At 40.9% G+C, this 18,630-nt stretch overlaps 2 protein-coding genes and 1 non-coding gene across 3 annotated transcripts; 2 read left to right on the top strand and 1 right to left on the bottom strand.

Annotated features, from left to right (window-relative positions):
* Positions 1-227: 227 nt before the first annotated feature.
* On the top strand, positions 228-9,823 carry foxk2a (forkhead box K2a). Its single transcript, XM_007561680.2, has 9 exons — positions 228-733; positions 3,059-3,253; positions 3,353-3,494; positions 4,688-4,834; positions 5,685-5,878; positions 5,960-6,159; positions 6,973-7,236; positions 7,323-7,520; positions 8,258-9,823. Exons 1-9 carry the CDS (start codon positions 438-440, stop codon positions 8,446-8,448), a joined length of 1,827 nt encoding a protein of 608 aa, XP_007561742.1. The 5' UTR covers positions 228-437; the 3' UTR covers positions 8,449-9,823.
* Positions 9,824-11,385: 1,562 nt separating this feature from the next.
* On the bottom strand, positions 11,386-18,127 carry wdr45b (WD repeat domain 45B). Its single transcript, XM_007561699.2, has 10 exons — positions 17,853-18,127; positions 16,835-16,909; positions 16,447-16,548; positions 15,118-15,205; positions 14,914-15,008; positions 14,624-14,814; positions 14,439-14,524; positions 14,217-14,318; positions 12,926-13,047; positions 11,386-12,771 (listed from the first exon to the last, which is right to left on the bottom strand). Exons 1-10 carry the CDS (start codon positions 17,917-17,919, stop codon positions 12,665-12,667), a joined length of 1,035 nt encoding a protein of 344 aa, XP_007561761.1. The 5' UTR covers positions 17,920-18,127; the 3' UTR covers positions 11,386-12,664.
* A 310-nt stretch (positions 18,128-18,437) lies between these two features.
* trnar-ccu (transfer RNA arginine (anticodon CCU)) lies at positions 18,438-18,510 on the top strand. The gene has a single exon. It is a non-coding gene; the product is annotated as a tRNA-Arg (tRNA).
* Positions 18,511-18,630: the final 120 nt, after the last annotated feature.

Raw genomic sequence — 18,630 nt, forward strand, 5'->3', positions numbered from 1 at the left:
TTTAAAATAATTTTGCCGGGTTTTACACCTTTCCTCCATCTGCGTGTCAGACTGCAATGCAACCCATGCTGCAGCCGACCTAACCTTCCTACGGCTATTTTTATTGTTGTTGTCATTGGTAAACATCACTCATCTGCGTGCCCTAACCGGTTTTTCATTGGCGGAAACAATTGTCTCTTGCAGTACTTCCGCCCGTTTGTCGGCTTTTGATTGGTCTGCGACTCGTTCTGGCCCCGCCCTCCTCTTCACCGTGGTGAGTCTGAGCGGTTGTGTCCCCGGTCTGGCACGTTCCTGGCTAAATCCTCCACAGTGCAAAATTGGAGCCCCCTTTCATTAAACCAGGCCAGAAAACGAACCCTTTTAATTTATCACATTCGCCACTAAATTACTGCTCCTTCCACACCTCAAAATCTGCACCAGACACCTTGGACTGGAAGATGGCGGTGGTAAGCGGGATGTTGGGGTCGGCTATAGCCCGGCTGGAGGGCCGAGAGTTCGAGTATCTCATGAAGAAAAGGTCGGTGACTATCGGCCGGAACTCTTCCCAGGGCTCAGTGGACGTCAGCATGGGCCACTCGAGCTTCATATCCCGGCGGCACCTCGAAATCTTCACCGCCGGGGAGGATGGCTCAGGCACGAGGGAATTCTACCTCCGGTGCCTTGGAAAAAACGGGGTGTTTGTTGATGGGGTGTTCCAGAGAAGAGGGGCTCCACCTCTTCAGCTTCCACGAATGTAAGTGTTGAGGGCGAGTGGCGTGAAGTGTTACCCGTGGATTAACGTACTCGTGTTTTTTGTGTGTATTGTTATTGTTGTGTTAGCCTGCAGCAGTGATGCACGTGCTGTGTCGAGTCTGTTAGGTGCTCTTCGTGTGTACAGCAGCTACGTCACACGAAATCTCCATGTCAGACATGCTAATGTGACAATATTACTGCTTCCCCCTCCAAAAAATACAAAACCTATATTAATAACCCCTCATTAATGTTTTCGGCCACACATTTTCCCAGCCTTTGTGTTGTCATTTATCCTTTTGCTAAGGTTATTTGCTCTGTTTTCTACAATGTTCTACATGTGGAAGCTAGCTTGTAACGTGAAAGGGGACATTAGCTGGTTTTATTTCCTCACTTCCGTTGTTTTACATGTGCCACATTGATGAGTGGCTGTGAATAGTTACAGTCATCTTTTAAAAACGTTTCTGAAAATAAATCCAATGCCGAAACGAGGAATTTCACTGTTTGAAGAGTTAATTTCCCACTGCTATTGGTAAAACGCACTATATTGCTACCAACATCACACTTTGTTGAGCCAAGATAGGTGTTGTCGTTTTCCTGCCTGACTATAACAGACTCAAAGTAGCTGGTGATAAACCTAATTTCGAGTAGTAGGAAGCATATTTTAATTTTGGAGTTTACATATCAGAACCTAATTAAAAACAAACTCGTGTTTACTAGAGTCAAAAATTATTTAAATCCAATTTAGACTTACTTTATTTTAAGCAGCAGTCCCAAAACGCCAAAACTATGTTTTATGTTATTTACACTGGCATAACTTTTACTTTGGACAAATGTTGATGGTTACTTACTCAAGGAAAGGGAAATGAGGTTGTGTTAACCATATGACCTTTATTTTTGGAACAGATTTTGAGAATGGAACAAGTAAAATATTTCTGATTATCTAAAATAGACATAATCTCACTGGACATGTCACCCAATGGAAACGTAATCCACGTTTACGTTGGAAAGCTATTAGCTTTAGCCTTTAGAATTCACCAATTTATCCTGAACAAAGACACAAAGAGTTGTCTGCCACAGGTAAAATATAAACTGCTTCTAAATGTTTACACGGCCTTCATAAACATTGTTTTCCCCTATAAAGTCTCTTGAGAGTTGAATATTATAGAGGTTCACCAATACATCAGTCAGCTGATGTATGAAGATATTTTTTTCCCAAACATTGACCACTTACTTCCACTACTGCTGCTACTACTACTACTACTACTAATAATAATAATATGAATGAACCATTATTTTATTGAGGTTGGTTAACCAGGAAATGCACAGGCCTCAGTTATCATATTAAATGTTTACATTCATTGCAGCACAGTTGGAAGAAGACTGAACATATATATTTTGTCTTTTCTCTTAAGTGAATATGGCAGAATTTTTCCAGCTTGAATCTAGTTGTACTACAACAATGGAACAATGTCCTTCAGACATCAGACAAAACTAGAGGTGTTTAGAGAAAGCTAAATACAACATAACGCCCCCTGATAGATGTCAAGCACGATGGCAGAGGTGTGATAAGCTGGGCTTGTTTCACAAAGCCGAAGTATTTTGTAGTTATGAACTCAACTATTCACTCCTCCTCATACCAGCGTATTCTAGGGTCGAATGAGAGGAAAACAGGATACGGCAACAAATCCGCAACAGACTGGCCAAAACAAATCTCCAAAAAGATCGAAGGTGTTGTGAATGACCCAGTCAGTATCCAGATCTCAGCCTGAGCGAAAACACTGTGGTGGGTCCACCACAGGGCGTTGTGCAGAAAACCAAAGGGAACTTTAAGAACCTGGTAAAGACCAGATGAATTTTTCATCGTCAAATGTAAAGCCATTAAACAAAAAGCGGACCTATTTTAATTTCGTCAAGACTGCATGGAAGGAATGATGATATATACACATACACACAAAAAAAATCTAATTTTGCCTCTAGTTTTGTTCCATTTTCAGTATATTTTCTTACCCATAACTTCATTGGACAGATTATTTTTATTTCCATTTAATCTGCGCAAGATCTGTTGAGATTGTCACGTTTAGTTGTGTGCAACTGGTCTAAATATAGCCAAGCCCATTAATAGAAAATTAGACATTTTAAGCAGGATCTGTTATATAACGGTCTCGGTTCATGCCCATATTAGATTGTTGTGAAGTCTCTGTGTTCCTCTCCGGTCTTCATTTGGAGCGCCTCGGCATGCTTGTTGCCTGGCAGAGGGGCTCGTCCGCACGCTGACATTGTGACATTGCGGTGTCGTTTCACCGCTCGGGTCCGTGTCGTCCCGCAGGTGTTGCTTCCGCTTCCCCAGCACGAGTATAAAGATCACGTTCACCGCCCTGTCCAGCGACAAGAAGGAGCCAAGGAACGTGCCGGAATCACCGGTCAAACCCGTCCAGCCCCAAATCTCACCTCTGACCATCAACATTCCCGACAACATCGCCCACCTCATGAGCCCGCTGCCCTCGCCCACCGGCACCATCAGGTAGGACGATGAGCGTGCTGTTCGAGTTTGAGTTGCAATCGCAACCACATTTCTAAACATGGAGGACTCTGACCCAACAGATCCATTTTTTTTTTATAGCGCTGCAAACTCGTGTCCGTCAAGTCCGAGGGGAGCAGGACTCTCTAGCTACAGAACGAGCCGGGTTCTCACCTCGGAAATAATAGGAGACAACTCGCAATCGGAAAACGACAAGGAGGCCTCCGGTGAAGACAGCCCAAAGGTGAGAGGTCACGGAACAGGAAGTAGGTCTGACGGGACACAGAATGTTTTGCCTGTATGGGTCTGAGCATGTTTGTACAGTCATAGTAATGAATAATAATGATAATAATAATAATAAAAAATATAAATCCTTTTGTATTTGTTCTGCTCAGCGTCCCCCTTATGAGTGCTTTCAGTCAGAGGATTCTTCAAATCTGCTGTAATACAGACTGCTACAGGAGATTCTTCACAGTCATCACCATTAGGGCTGCAACTAATGATTATTAATCAGATAAAAAAATGGGTCCTTTTTATATTAGAAGATAGATGCTAATAAACAAATAATTTAATCACTTATTTAGATGAGAAAATAAATATTTTATTGCCTAAACTGCAATAACATGGCATTCCTTTAGTGGATTTGAAGTGGAGCTCAAACTATACCACTGGAGGAGTTTTTACTAAAACATATTGACAGACAAAGATGTTTTCATCTTAAATGTAAAATTTCTATATGTTTTGTAGTTTTTACTTAATTACTGCTCTGAATATCTCGTTTGTTTTCAGCAAAAAGCCTTTTTTGAGTTTGAATACTCCAGGTATCGCTAAATGAATTGACGGATTATTTCAATAATCGATTAATCCAAATAATCATTATCACCATCGATAATGGCTATTTGAAGTAACTGCCTCAATTTGAGTTTATCTCTGTTAAACAATAACAGTGAAGAAACACATTTACACTCCCTCTGGAGAAGAAGCTGTTTCCTCTCATTAATCTGAGTCATAAGACTAATTCCAAACAACTCAAAGTCCATCATTCTACAAGAACATAGATTATTCATGAGTTTAAATTGTTTCACATTTGCTTCTCATTCTAGAAGTAGATATCTCAGCAAATTGGTTTCCCAAGTGAGACCGTACCAGAAAGTCTCAGGAGTTTCATGGGCTGTACTCAGTTCTTCCACCAGCTATGGAACTATTTATTTACCATTAAAAACAGTAATATGCTACTAGTTGTTTATCAGTTTGTATTTTATGTCTTTAGTAAAATACTTCAGTAAGAAGTTGTCTGATTTTTCTGTTGTTTCTGTTCCACTTTGATACTGGTAAATAACTTTTTTTTCAGGTCTTAATTGTACAAGACTGAGAAATAAACTTTTATTACAAAGCACATTCATTTTGCTCTCCGTTGTTGTTTGTTTGTTTCCACAGGACGACTCCAAACCTCCATATTCCTATGCACAACTAATAGTCCAAGCGATCACCATGGCTCCAGATAAACAGCTAACTCTGAATGGAATATACACCCACATCACCAAGAACTACCCCTACTACAGAACAGCTGACAAAGGCTGGCAGGTCAGTGCCTCCACCGCGTCCTCCAGGGGACTTCTGGGAAGTGGGTGTGAACAACTTCCCAAACTTAGTTTTTTTAAATGCGTCAATTACAGAAAACCTCATCCTGATTTCAAGTTACTGCAATACTTAGGCTTGGTTATTGAGCTGGAGTTCCTCAGCACTTTATTTGTTAGACTGAGTCTAACAAACCTCAGTCATCCAAAGTCGTATCGCCCTGAAAAGCTTAGTTTGTTGGAACTGCACCTTATGTGGAGAAGTGTGTACTAATACTAGTTCTCCTATATTTGTGTTTAAGCCAGTATGTATAGCTGTGTAGGTGACACTACTGGATCCCAGGTTATGACTAGAAGAAGGTTTAACTGTATCAGAAAATAGATCAGACTCCACCTTATCTCCAAGACCCGTCTCATTTGATGTCTAAAGGGAACTAAATTACCCTTTAAAAGTTAGAAAGAGTAGAATGAGCTCATTGTAATTTATCATGTGATTAATTGATTAATTGCTTATTGCCACAGGCTTACTGACATCCTTTTTTAAAAACCTCCAATAACTTATTCTTTTCTACTTTGTTTTATTTAAATAACACATAATGCTACTAGTGCGGTGTTGGTGTTGTGCAGCACTGTTTTTGTAGTTGCATTCTGATGTTGCCTAGTGAAATTGTGTTTATTATTCAATTGAGCATATTTCTATAACACCAAATGACCAACATGACTGATTCACCTCAGTGAAATCCATAATAAATCAAATTCCAATCCCATAAAATCACATGGATTGGTTGTCGTGGAGGCTAACTTTAACAAAAACAGTCACGTGCAGCAACATAAAATATTTCCCTCCTTTCGTCCAGAACTCGATCCGCCACAACCTGTCCCTGAACCGCTACTTCATCAAAGTGGCCCGGTCCCAGGAGGAGCCCGGCAAGGGTTCGTTCTGGAGGATCGACCCCGCCTCAGAGGGCAAGCTCATCGAGCAGGCCTTCAGAAAGCGCCGGCCCCGGGGAGTGCCCTGCTTCCGGACCCCAGTGGGGCCGCTCTCCTCCAGGTACGGCTTTCCTCCCCGCTCGCCGCCTCACCCGACGCGCTCGCCGCTCCATGTCGGTGTTTACTCTCCTCGTCGTTTCAGGAGCGCCCCTGCCTCTCCCAACCACATGGGGGTGCTGTCTGCCCACTCCAGTGGAGTCCAGACCCCAGACAGCCTGTCCAGGGAGGGATCGCCAGTGCCCATGGAGGCAGAGGCCCCCCCAGCAGCACCCACCCAGACGGCAGCAGTCCAGCCCAAGCTGGCTGTCATCCAGGAGGCTCGCTTCGCACAGAACTCCCCAGGTAAAACCTCAGATTTAACACGAACAGATCCAGCTGTTTGCTGTGTTACTAACAATTGTTTTAGTCATTGATTAATCTGTTATTTTTGATGATTAATCAATTATTTTGCCGACTAGTCGGTTAATTATTTTTATGAGTAATAGATTAGTTGACTATTTTGATGATTAATCGATTAATCTGTCAGTTATATTTATTAACTTGAAAAAAATTGGCCCTTTCTGCAGATTTTTCATTTCAGTCTTTTTAGTACAATATTAGAAATAAACTTGGAAAAATGCAATTCCTTTTTTAAATAATAAAATAAGCATTAATTACCTGAAATGCAATAACACGATGGCATTCCTTTAGTTGATCATTTTTAGCTTCTGAAGTAATAAAAATACACAATGTGAGAATCTAAGGCTTTCCACTTGACTCGGCATCAATATAACGTAGGGCTGATCTGTTGATTATTTCTTTTGATGAACTGATTAATAATTGGATAGGAAAAGGTGATAGATTTTGATCAGAGTTGAACTTGGTGAAGCCACTTGAGTTTTGGGTAGAAGATGTTTACAAAGTTTTGTTATTTTAAGATTAAACACAAAACATACATCCTTTTTGCACAGTTTTGACTTAATCACGGCTCTGAATCTGTTGTTCTTATAATACACGTCCTTCTTTTAAGTGTCTGTATACTCCAGTTAACGATTAATCAATTATTACCTTAGTTGGCGATTAAACCAATGATGGATTCATCACGATTAATCCGACTCATCGTTTTCAGCCCTTAGGCATGCTTGTTGCTGAACTCATTTCCTGTTTCCTGTCCAGGCTCCCCCCTCAACAGCCAGCCGGTTCTGATCGCCGTGCAGCGCCAGATGCCTCAGACCACCATGAAGCCTGTGACCTATGCCATGGCGACCCCGGCCATGGTAACGACACCGGTGAGCTCCGCCCCCGTCATGCAGACCGTGCACGTGGTCCACCAGATCCCGGCGGTCACCATGGCAACCGTCGGAGGGCAGCCCGCCTCGATGGAGAGCCCCGAGCCTCAGGAGAACGGAGGAGGTGGAGGAGATCGCCAGGAGGTCAAAGGTGAACTTCGTCTGGAGCGTTCTCGTCAGGTGTTAGCCGAAGGCGTCGCTCGTCAACTCACACTCCTCTCCCATTATGCTTTGCAGTCAAAGTGGAGCCAGTCCCGTCCATCACGGCTTCCTCTATAGGCGGAGTCGGCCGCATCATCCAGAGCTCACAGGCTGCTCCCTTGACAACCGTCACCATAGTGCAGCAAGCCCCGCTCGGCCAGCACCAGCTTCCTATCAAGGCCATCACGCAGAACGGGACTCACCTGGTGCCCATCAGCACCGCTGCTAGTTCAGGTGAGTTGAAGCTATTTTGAGGAAGATTAATAGTGAAATACCTTCCAAATGAGAGTCGGCTGTTGTCACACTGAAAGGACAGTCAGGTCATTTCATGGTACTTCACAATTATCCAATATTTAACAGTAAATAATTTAATAAACTGCAACAACAGTTGTAACATAAAATAAAAATGGAAATTATTACCTTTATTCTTGTAATGAGAAAAGGAATAAAAATTTAGCTTGACCCTTATATTTCTTTATGCAGTTGACCTGAATTAAAAGTAAAGATAAATAAAACACACCTGTAAAACAAGATGGTGGCTTCAGGCGTGCTGACATCACTCTGAACTATGGAAATCCAAGGAGAAAATCCAGATTTTCCAAAAATTTGATTAGTCGATTTATTGCCCAGCAGTATGTGGAAGCATGAATTTTTAGCACCTAAAAATTGAGCATTTCTCTGTTTCCTCAGACTCAGAAAGTCTCTTGTGTGGTAGAAGAAAAAAAATTATCATCATCAAATGCTGAGACAGAACAAAAATGTTGCTTGATAAGTGTTCTAAGCCTATAAAGACATAAAGCTGAGATGCCGTAGTATTGTGTTTAATACTCTGTGCAATGAGGTCGAGTTAAAAGAGCCAGTTTAGTTCACCATGATGTCAGCGTGTCACCGCAGCAACAGCCTGCCGTGCACGAAGCAGCCTCTCTCTGGCGTTTTAACGAACCCCCCACCCCCGTCCTCCGTCTCTGCAGCAAACCCTCTCCATCTCCTGGCAACGCACGCCTCGGCCTCGGCCTCCCTCCCCACCAAGAGGCAGAATGGAGAGCTGCAGGACCCGCCCGAATCCAAGAGGGCGAAAACCGACGAGGAGAACGGCCCTGCCACCGCCATCGGCAACAACAACGGCACCACAGACAGCGGCGGAGAGGCTGACGACAAGTAGCGCCGTCCACCTCCTACTCCGCCCCTCCACCCTTCCATCCCACCCTCCTTCACCATCCTCAAGGTGCCAAAAAGAAAAGCACTACCGATTGTGTGAACCCCGCCTGTCCGCCCCCTATCTGCCACGTATTTAATAGCAGAAAACACGATGCAAAAAAAAAAAAAGCAAAAAAATACAAAAACAAAAAACTAGAGACCAAACTGAAAATGAAACAGAAGCGTAGCTGATGACTGTGAATCCCCCCTTCCACTCCCTTCACTCTCAAGTTTGAGACCCAGAGAGCAAGAAGAAGCAGAGACAGAAAGAAAGGAAAGTCCAGAACAAAAAGTTTATCCATGCAACTTGCCCCGCCCTCCTCGCCCCCCAGCCACCCAAAGACAAACAGGAGTGTCTCCTCCTGGTAGCATTACAGAAAAATCAAAGCGTTCAACCAGTAGGCAGGCTTGTGGACATGTGGACATTCCCATCTTCGGCAGCTAGCCTCCACGTCGACCTACCTAACCGAGTCGCGAGTAGAAATGCAGTATTCCGTCGTATCTTCGGTGCGCCACGGAGCAGTTAGTTAGTTTTTTTTTTTTTTGTGTCCGTTTTCTTTTCCTGAGGCACCCGTAATAATCCGGAGCAGCGAGCGCCGCCTCTTTAAGAAACATCCAAACATTTCAATTCTGGGAATCTTTTCTGTTGTTTTTATTTTTATTTTTCTTGTATGTGGACTGTTCGGTGACATGAATGTAGTCTTACTTTTTTGTTTTGCTTTTGTTATAAATATATAAATATATATTTTAGGTTTTTTTGTCATTTAAAGAAAACACTATGGAGTGGATGCTCTTTCTGTTTCTGCGAATGAAACGTGGTTCTCACTGTACATCAACAGATCTTTTGTCATATTTTCCAGATATCCTACGAATTAAAACGTATATTCCCGTGTATATTTGAGCATACGTGTCATTGAGCTTGCATGTTACAGATGTAGAAACAAAAAGTACCAGAGCAGATCATTTGAATATGGAACTGAAGAAAACTTAGACTGAATCTACGCTATACGATTCTGACCTGTGCTGCACTTAACCTCTTAGTTTTTTTAATTATTATTATTATATTGTTTTGTATTTGCTCACTTGTTTTCCCCGTCATCATCGGCTGTGTTTATCTTTGTGTTGAAGCTGATTTGCTTGGTTTTCTTTCCTTTATTGTTTTTTATTTTTAATTTCAGGCGACAAAGTAAGGCTTTTCAGCTTGTATTCTATGTTCTATGAGCTAAAGCAAGTGATAATTGTTCGTTCTGCTTCAGTGGAAAAATGCTTTTTTTTTTTTTTATAAATTTATTTAAACACAGATTCTCTCTGTATTTCTTTGAGTAAACCCTCTCAGTTGAGCAAATGCAGAGTCTATATATTTATTTCTTTGTGTGGAAATGAAGGGGTTGGGTTTTAGTTCAAATGTTGCCAAAGATTAACAGTCTGGTTTGTAATGGGATAAAATCAAAATGGCTCCTATAAAAGTGTTAATGTTTGCAAAAACACTAAAAAAGGAGTACAACGCATCAGGGTTCCATACTTTCCTAGAGTCTAATTGCCATTTTATTTAGTCTGTGCATTTTGAAGGAAGGTCTGAATGAAAAAATCCTTTCATAATATACAGTAAACACAACACTTTGCAAAAGTATTCATCCAACCCCTTTAATGTTTTTATCCTGCTTCCTGTTAAAACCACAAAACTCATTGGGTTTTCTTGTGACTTTGATAAACACAATTGTGAGGCAAAAGGAGAGCCCTGCAAAGTTTTTCATATTTTTATTCGCCTTTTAAGATCTGGAAAGTGTGGCATGTTTGCATTTAGTCCCTGCTTGGAAATTTCTACCACTAGCTCATCAAACTGTTTGTTTTCATAATAATTACAATGAGAATTACTAACATTAAAGTTCCCAACATGCCTATAGGATGAAATTAGCATTTGATCCGCTAGCAAAACAGGATTTCGAACCGGAAAAACCTTATTTTACATTTTTGGTCATTGACTTTAAGGAAATGCAATCCATGAGTTATCTTCAGTGTTCCCACCAAACGAAACAAGTCATCATCCAAGAGGTGGTATGAAAACTTTAGAGAGCCACTGTTTGCCTCTTTCTTGCTAGATTATTCCTATTATTTGTCAAACAATTAGCAGTATATTAGGCTGTTCCTCTAATTTGATCTTTCAGCACAGCAACATTAAAATCGGTTATCAAACTGGGAAATGTTCTTCTGCATTATCAGAACTAGTACATCTGTCAGATTTTTAAAATAATTTAAAATTGGTCTGTTCTTTGACATAAACTTAAACGGGGCACTCTTGAAAGCTGCAGTACATGTTATTTTTACATATTTGTTTAAACTATCACGATGTAATAGCGCAGAATGAGAAAAAAAAAATAGTGGAAATACAAACAACCAATCAGAGCCAGGATGGTCTTAGCACGGTCACTCACTCTCGTGCGCGCACTATCAAAAGTGTTAATGGTGGAAAAACAACTTGCAGCTCCAGAAAATCCGTCTATCCGCCATTATCGGTGGCCATATTAACTATCCTGAACGTTCATGGCAGGCTATGGGAAAACTAGCTGTAATGTGGGAAACCAGCTGCAGCTTAGCTAAGGGCAAAGGGGACGGAGAAACAACGTGAATGAGTGTGTTCACGTAAACAAACTTGTGATTGGATGTTTCTGACCAAGTGGCGCATTTCTTCAGATAGCACTGGGAGATGGCAGAGGAGCTAGATTTATTCAAAATTAAATTCCTTAGCAACAGCAACAACGTAGCAACAGTTTTAACAAATACGTTAAAAGTTACATACTCTTGGGGGCCCCCTACTGGCGACATAGGCCTATTTCAGGGATTTTCCTTTACCTGCCTCATTGTAGTAATTTGACAGCGAAAGTAAGAGTTCATCAAACCTATCTGGAAAAGCAGATGTTAAATTTTATTCACATATTTAAATGCACATTTTACAATCATTAAGTGTATCAGAAACTGGTTGGCTGAGATCTCAGTTTACTCAGCATCCCCCTCTAGTGGTCTGCGACTTCCGAGCACTGCAAATGCATGTTCGGATGCAAGAAGAAGCCACAAAAATGAAATGTGTTTTTGCAACAAATCAACTGAAGGCTGTGACAATTAAAACGAAACAAAACAAAAAAGATTGTCACTAGTTTCATTGCGGTGGATGCAGACAGACTTCTCCAGAGGTTGCTGACGGATCAGCTCAAATGGCAAAAACAAAAACAAGTGTAGTGAGGAAGGTGCAAAGTGACCAATAACACGAGGCAGAATCAAAATATAAATTATGAATGCAGTCAAGAAATATCTTTCTATTTTTTGTTTTGGAGGTGGCTCTCACAAAGAAATCTGATTGAAATCGATTTAACTAAGACTTAACATGCAAACTTTTTCTCGGTGTAATTACTTCCTCCATGAAGCCAATCTGTTGAAAGAACTTCTCTTTCAAAATATAAATCTTCCAGCTTTTCTCACAAATTTCAGACTAAACGGAGTATTGCACAACAAATAAAGTGAAAAACAAAAACAAACAAAAATACAGGTTAATTTTTTTGTTTTTTTAAGCCACTGTTCTGTACAGCTCTATGTGGTTAGTTCAGTCAGGTGTATATATACAAGCAAAGAAAAACCTATGAACACTAAGGTGATGCCTAACAAAGCGGGATCCCCTCACACACCTAATAATGTTATACACTTGGTATACTTGGTGTGTGTGTGTGCGTGCGTGTGTTTTTTATCTGCGATAATATGTGTGCACACACTCTCTTCAGTTTCAGAGGCACTCTACCTGTAGTTTGGGGTTAGGCGGTGTTAGTTATCCAAGCCATCTTAACTATCGGGACGGGAATAAAAATAGCCATCGGAAGACATCGTAAAACTGTTTGTATTTCAGAAAAAAAAAAAAAAAAAAAAAAACTTTCCCTCATCGCCGTGGATTTGGTTTGGGAGTAAAGACGGCGCATGTCACATTTCCTCAAGTCTCCCACTAATCCTCCAAAAAACAAAAACAAATCTGTGCTTTGTTGTTTTCTTTGTCCTCTCCATCTGATGCTCTGATGATCCAGAGTCTCTGCAGATAAGATGAAGTGCAAAGTAGAACTTCTAATTCCTCAGAAACAAACAAAAACAAAAAGGGAAAGGACAAAAAAAAAAATGTGTTGCTCAGCAGGAAGTCACGAGGGTCATATTTTCTCGTCAGTCATCTCCAGGAACTGAGCGTACACGTCTCTGGAACACTCCCCCTTTTGGTTAAACAGAAACTTGTAGTAGCTGCCGTCAGCACAAATGGCTGCAGAAAGAGAGAGAGAGAGAGAAGAAGACCTGAGCAGGAGCAGATAGAAGAATCTGTTTTCTAGGTCGGTGACTTCCTTGGTCCCGAGTCTGATAGATGTGTGACACGATGAGTCATCCTTTTCCCAACAGGCGTCCCGCTGCTAGCTCACCTATGACGGCGTTGGGCTCCGTTCCGAAGGCACATACGCAGGGGGAGCCCGACGGCACCTGGAACTTGGAGAAGCTCCACTTGGAGCTGAAGTATTTGGGGAGGAAGCTGGCAGATGCCAAACTGCAGAGGAGAAAGGCGAAGTTACAACTGGTTCTAAGAGTTACTGCAAAACCATTGACTTCCTCTGAAATGTTCCACATTTTGTCACATGACAAAAGAACAAACCAATATGTTTTTTCTTTCTTTCTTTCTTTCTTTCTTTCTTTGTTTTATGTAACAGAGCAGCACAAGCTAGTTAATTGTGAAGTTGAAAAAAAGATGATAAACGGTTTCCCGAACTTTCTACAAAGTCTTAGGTCTTCAGCATCGCTTTAGAGTCGATGACTACGGTGGTCGGAAGTTGCAAAAACACAAGGCAAACTGAGCTACAAGCACATGAACGATGGAAACGGCAAAACACAAAACAAACAAAAACAGAAAATGTGGCGACAAAACAAAAAAAGAAAAAAAGCAACAAGAATCCAGGAAGAAGAAGTGAAGGGAGAAAATGCCATGATTATAATAAAAATGGCAAGTATGAAATGCTGCAGGCAGTAGAACAGACGTGCTCCAGACCACTAGGGGGAGTCAGTCAATAAATCATGTGGGACCAGATGGTCAGTAAAGACCTGATATTGTATTTTATGATTTAATGGGAAATTCAGAAGAAAGATTGAGTAAGGAAGACAAATTGTGTTATATTTTATGGCTTTTTTCAAACATGCAGTCTTTTACAGAACAGCTCCAGATTCCACCTACTGGTCTGGAGGACTTCCATCGGCATCAAATTATTATTAGTAGGATTTTGAAATGATTGTGAAAACAGTCATTTTGAATAAAGATCTACATGAACTTAATCTAAGATTTTTTTCTCATTAAAATGATGATTTGCTCATAATTTTAAGACATTTTCTTATAAAATTATTATAGTTCTGATAAAACTCTGACTATATTCTAATTAAACAAAAGTTCAATCATCTACACTGAATGACTGAAATATAAGCCACTTTCAGAAGAAATTTAGATTAAAATCATAAGTTGGATATGACATAAAAAACAAACAAAAATCTGATTTTATTTTGATTTTTTTATATTGCCCAAAACTATCATCTTTGTTTTTCGTCAACTTTACAATTGTGCTGATCTAATCACATAAAATCGTTGAACGTTTGTGCTTACAATGCAACAAAATGTGAAAATCGTTAAGACTGCGTGCTTCCTCCGGCCTCAGGGGCCATGAGAACACAGACCTCGACTGTTTGTTCCTTTTGGGGTCTTCCGCAGCGAAGATGTGTACGGTGCCGTGGTCGCTGGACACGCAGATCAGAGACGCGTCCTGATTGAAGTTGATGCTGGAAGCCACAAATAAAACAAAACAACAACAAAAAAAAAACAACACATAAGCAGATTTCCTATCAGAGTTTTTCCTTTAAAAAGAAATAAAGATAAATATCCAAGGTTCTTTCCCTCACCAGTAAATGTTGGCCGTCTGCGAGCCTCGCCGCAGCTCCTGGATGAGTTGCCCCGCCGACGTGTCGAAGATCCTGATCAGAGTCCCCTGCGGAAACGTGACGGGAATTAAGTCGCGGGAGGTCAGAGGTCGCCAACCCCCCCTTCCAAACCAACATCCAACAAAAAATTAACAAACTCTCCGCACTTTCTCCGACGCCGTGGCTATCCTGGTTCCCTGCAGGTTGAGTGCGATGCAGCACAGCGCCCCCTCGTGGGCGGGGATGTCGACAGGCGGCTTCTCGGTGTTGGCCAGGTCCACGATCTGCACGTGTCCCGAGTGCGTTCCCGGGAACGCCAGCAGGGAGTTGTTGCTGTTGGGACACAGCACACACAGACCTGGAACAAACGAGACGGCGGCGGCTTAGAAACAACGAGACGCCTGCTGTGATGACTAACGAGTCGGCCGGTCCGGACCGGACGGGCGTCGGCACCGACCTTTGGGGTTGTAGCAGGTCTCGAACACGTGCAGCTGATGCGGGTTGTGCGTGAAGGTGAACACTTTGATCATGGAGTCTAGGACTACCACAATCCTGAAAGAAAAAAAAAACAAAACAAAATAAAACACACACATCCAGATGCAGTAGTCGAATGTTTCCGAAGGGAAAATGGAGGCCTCCGCGGGCGGGAGCCCATCCGTACCTGTCCCGCCGAAGCTTCACCGCTTTCACCTCTGTGGAGAACTCGATTTCGATCACCGTCTTCTTCTTCAGGTCATCCCAGATCATCACTAGAACGTCAACCAATCACACGAATCAAGAGCGTCGCGACGCAACATGAAGGAAAATTAAAATACGGCATCCAAGTTGTAGCTCAGAAAGGCTGAGCGGAGGATGGGAATAACACGCTTCCCCTGAGATGACAGGAGCTTTTTTTTTTTTTTTTAATAGTTTCCAACTGCAGGAGGCTTTCAGTCAAAAGAACAGCGACGCAACTCAAAATGACGGTTACAACTTAACGGTTATGTTAGTAATTGACTATTATAACGATTAATCAGATTTTAATAAATTATTTTAAATCTACGTCTGCAAACAAAATGCCTTCAACAGTTATTTCTGTTTGTCTTAATAGCAATATTATAGGGCTGATCTGTTGATTTTATATTTTATTTTTTGTCTTTTAACTGATTAATAATCGGACAGCAAAAGGTGCCTAATAGGAGATTTATTTACTTATTTATTTTTATTTTACAAAATGTCATCTGAGTGAAGCTAAAACTGCCACTCAAGGAGTTCTGGGTAAAACATATTTACAGACAAAGAAGTTTTTTTTAATTATGTTTTTTGTAAAGTTTTGGCTCACTTACGGTTCAGACTATGTTGGTCTTTCAGCATCTGGCCTTTTTTTTAAGTCTGTGCACTCCAGTCAACTATTAAATGCTTGCTAATTACTTGACGATTATTTCAATAATTGATTCATCGTGATTCATCCGACTAATCATATCAGCTCCCCTCACCCCCGGACTACCCCCCAAAACATCTGTCAAAAAGTTTCTTCCATTATGTTTTATGACTTCACTATAGATTAAAAGCTAAGCAGAAAGCTAATATTGTAACATTAAAACACAACTACTGTGAAAACCTGAAGTTTTTCCCAAAAATAAAAAAAAGGTACAAGATGGAGTGCTGTAAAAAATAAGAAGAGCTTCTTCATACAACTCCACCTTGTAGATCTGCAGACAAGAAATAGGGATGGAAATAAACTGCTGGAATCCTTAATATGAAGACTGAAACAAGAAATTAGAATACATAAAATTAATTTTGTGGGAATTTTAAAGATAAACTAAGAAGACTAAGAAAGCTTCAGAGTTTGCTGCTCACTCACATAAAATGCCACTGAAAGTTATTGAGGTTTGTGGTTCCACACCGCAAAGGCAAACTGCATTTTAAGCTTTAAGAAAACTTCTGCAAAGGAAACCTGCAGACATTTTCTCATCTTCATTTTTTTTCAGTAGGAATGTGGCAAACATACCTTTATTAGTTGGGTACTTGGGTTTCTTCCCTCCTCCCACCAGCGCCAGGTAGTTACACCTAAACAGCATCTCCACATGGCCAACGCCTCCCTCTAGGAACTCTGAAATACAAACACAGGGATATTTCCAATCTCTGTAACAGATCTGGTGCGTACAAGAGAGCGTGACATAAACGGTCCTGCACTGTGGTGTGATGTAAATTCAGACAAAGGAGAAACAGAATGCTTTTTAGGAAACCGTACAAATTTGCATCCTAAATTATATGCCTTGCTTACTCAAATTTAAGGCGTTACATTCAAGTAAAAGTGTGGTACATTTCCAAGAGTGAGCAAAACAAAAAAAAGATTTTGCACTTATCTTATACTCATTGATATATCGTCTGGTTACCTTGCTTTTCCTTTTCTTTGAGAGGATCTGTGTTGTAGACACGAAATCCATTCTCCATTCCACAAGCAAAGCATCCTGGACAAGAACACAAAGACCCAACAAATACAACAAAATTCTCTTTCTCTATATATGTGTATATATTTTATAATCATTCCCAAAGAGTCAAGGTAACAGGAAGCAGAAAAATAAATGTTGAAGATGGAACCACTGACCACAGATTGAAACAAACCATTAACCTCCACTGTTATTTATAGAGAACTGGCACTTCGTGGTAGAGTTTGCACTGGTCCGTTCTGGGTTCATTTAACAATTTAGTTCCAGTTATGTCAAAGTTTTATACCTTGGCTTAAAAAAAGGGTAACGAGGTATAAAAGAAGAAATTTAAAGACACTTCACGGCCCGTACAGTGTCTTTATGAAGAACTTAGGGAAAAAATACGTTGCTAAATCACGTCTTATACGGTAACTTATTCTGGAAAGTACTGAAGAGAAAGTATTGTGGAAACAAATTACTTGTGGGAATTCAGAACAGCCCTGAGCTAACCTTAGTACTGTTGACATAGCTGCTTTTAGCGGATAGCCGCTATGTTCGAAGGATTTTTCTGCTAGCAGTAGCATTAATGCTAAGTTAGCATACAACACCCATTACACATAACCCTTTTTTCCCACCTTGTGTTTATCTATATTTTCTATTGCTGGGTTCCCGAGTCATTATTTTGTCAGTCAGAATATTTGTAAGCAATAAACTAAAGTGGCAGCTGCAATTTTAGTTGGCCAAATTCAAGTGTACGAGCTAATGCTAATGTTAACTTTGTCGGTAATTTAACCTGGCAGTTCAAAGGTAACGCAGCGCTTTTAGAAAATATTTGTTAATGTAAAAAAATGAATGCGGAATTTAAGAAACAAGGACTGACGTGTCACACTGAGACAACTAACACGCAACGAATTGTGTATCTACGACGTTTCTCAATTTTATTAGACGGGGGGGAAATGATGATCATTTCGACTATGATTCTTACCGTGATCCTGGTTAAATCCAGCATAAAGAAGCCCATTTCCATGTGGATTGGACGGTAGTAAATTCATCGTTATAACAAAGTAACCAGCGATGTTAAACGAGTAAAAACCCAACAGTTTTTGTCCGTTAGCTAACTGGCTACCATTCCTCCACCAGAGTCGGGCTTTTGCTGGACAGAGCGAAGAAGAAGAAAACAAAAAACAAAAAACAAAACCGGGGCTGTCTCTCGCTGTCAGGATCGAAGGGAATTCACTTGTCTCCAGTGGATGTCGTAAATGCGTGTCAACATAACGTCATCATCAAATAGTTTGAGTTAAATGTAGACGCCTTTCAACAATTCCAGGGCAGATAAATTACAATCCTATACCCAATTAAGTAATTTCATTTTACTTAAAATCTGTATTTTTCCTTTTTTCAAAGATAGTTTTTATTCGGGAGTAACCCTGTTAAAGCAAGCCCAAGGTAAATAACCACTAGGGTGCCGTCGGACATTGCATCTCACAATTAGGAAACCATGTACAAAAACAGACATGAAAATTGTGCACAGAAGGCTGATGATGTCTTACCTGCCACCAATGCCGCAAAAGCCCCAGTGGCCTAATGGATAAGGCACTGGCCTCCTAAGCCAGGGATTGTGGGTTCGAGTCCCATCTGGGGTGGTACTTCATTTTTTATTACCACTTCCTCACATTTCACAAATACTCCTTTTTCAGTCAATAACACCATGAAGAGTTAAAACACCATCTTACTGATCTGACAAGACAACCATTTTCAATAGA

The sequence above is a fragment of the Poecilia formosa genome, unplaced genomic scaffold (assembly GCF_000485575.1).
Source record: "Poecilia formosa unplaced genomic scaffold, Poecilia_formosa-5.1.2 Scaffold4, whole genome shotgun sequence".
Lineage (NCBI taxonomy): Eukaryota > Metazoa > Chordata > Actinopteri > Cyprinodontiformes > Poeciliidae > Poecilia > Poecilia formosa.

Excerpts from the sequence above, each read along its gene's own strand:
- foxk2a (XM_007561680.2), top strand. The coding sequence starts at position 438 with ATGGCGGTGGTAAGCGGGATGTTGGGGTCGGCTATAGCCCGGCTGGAG. Across the intron at positions 734-3,058 it reads CCTCTTCAGCTTCCACGAAT|GTGTTGCTTCCGCTTCCCCA; the intron begins GTAAGTGTTGAG and ends GTCGTCCCGCAG. Across the intron at positions 3,254-3,352 it reads TCGCCCACCGGCACCATCAG|CGCTGCAAACTCGTGTCCGT; the intron begins GTAGGACGATGA and ends TTTTTTTTATAG.
- wdr45b (XM_007561699.2), bottom strand. The coding sequence starts at position 17,919 with ATGAATTTACTACCGTCCAATCCACATGGAAATGGGCTTCTTTATGCT. Across the intron at positions 16,910-17,852 it reads TGGATTTAACCAGGATCACG|GATGCTTTGCTTGTGGAATG; the intron begins GTAAGAATCATA and ends GTTCTTGTCCAG. Across the intron at positions 14,525-14,623 it reads TAGCCACGGCGTCGGAGAAA|GGGACTCTGATCAGGATCTT; the intron begins GTGCGGAGAGTT and ends ACGTTTCCGCAG.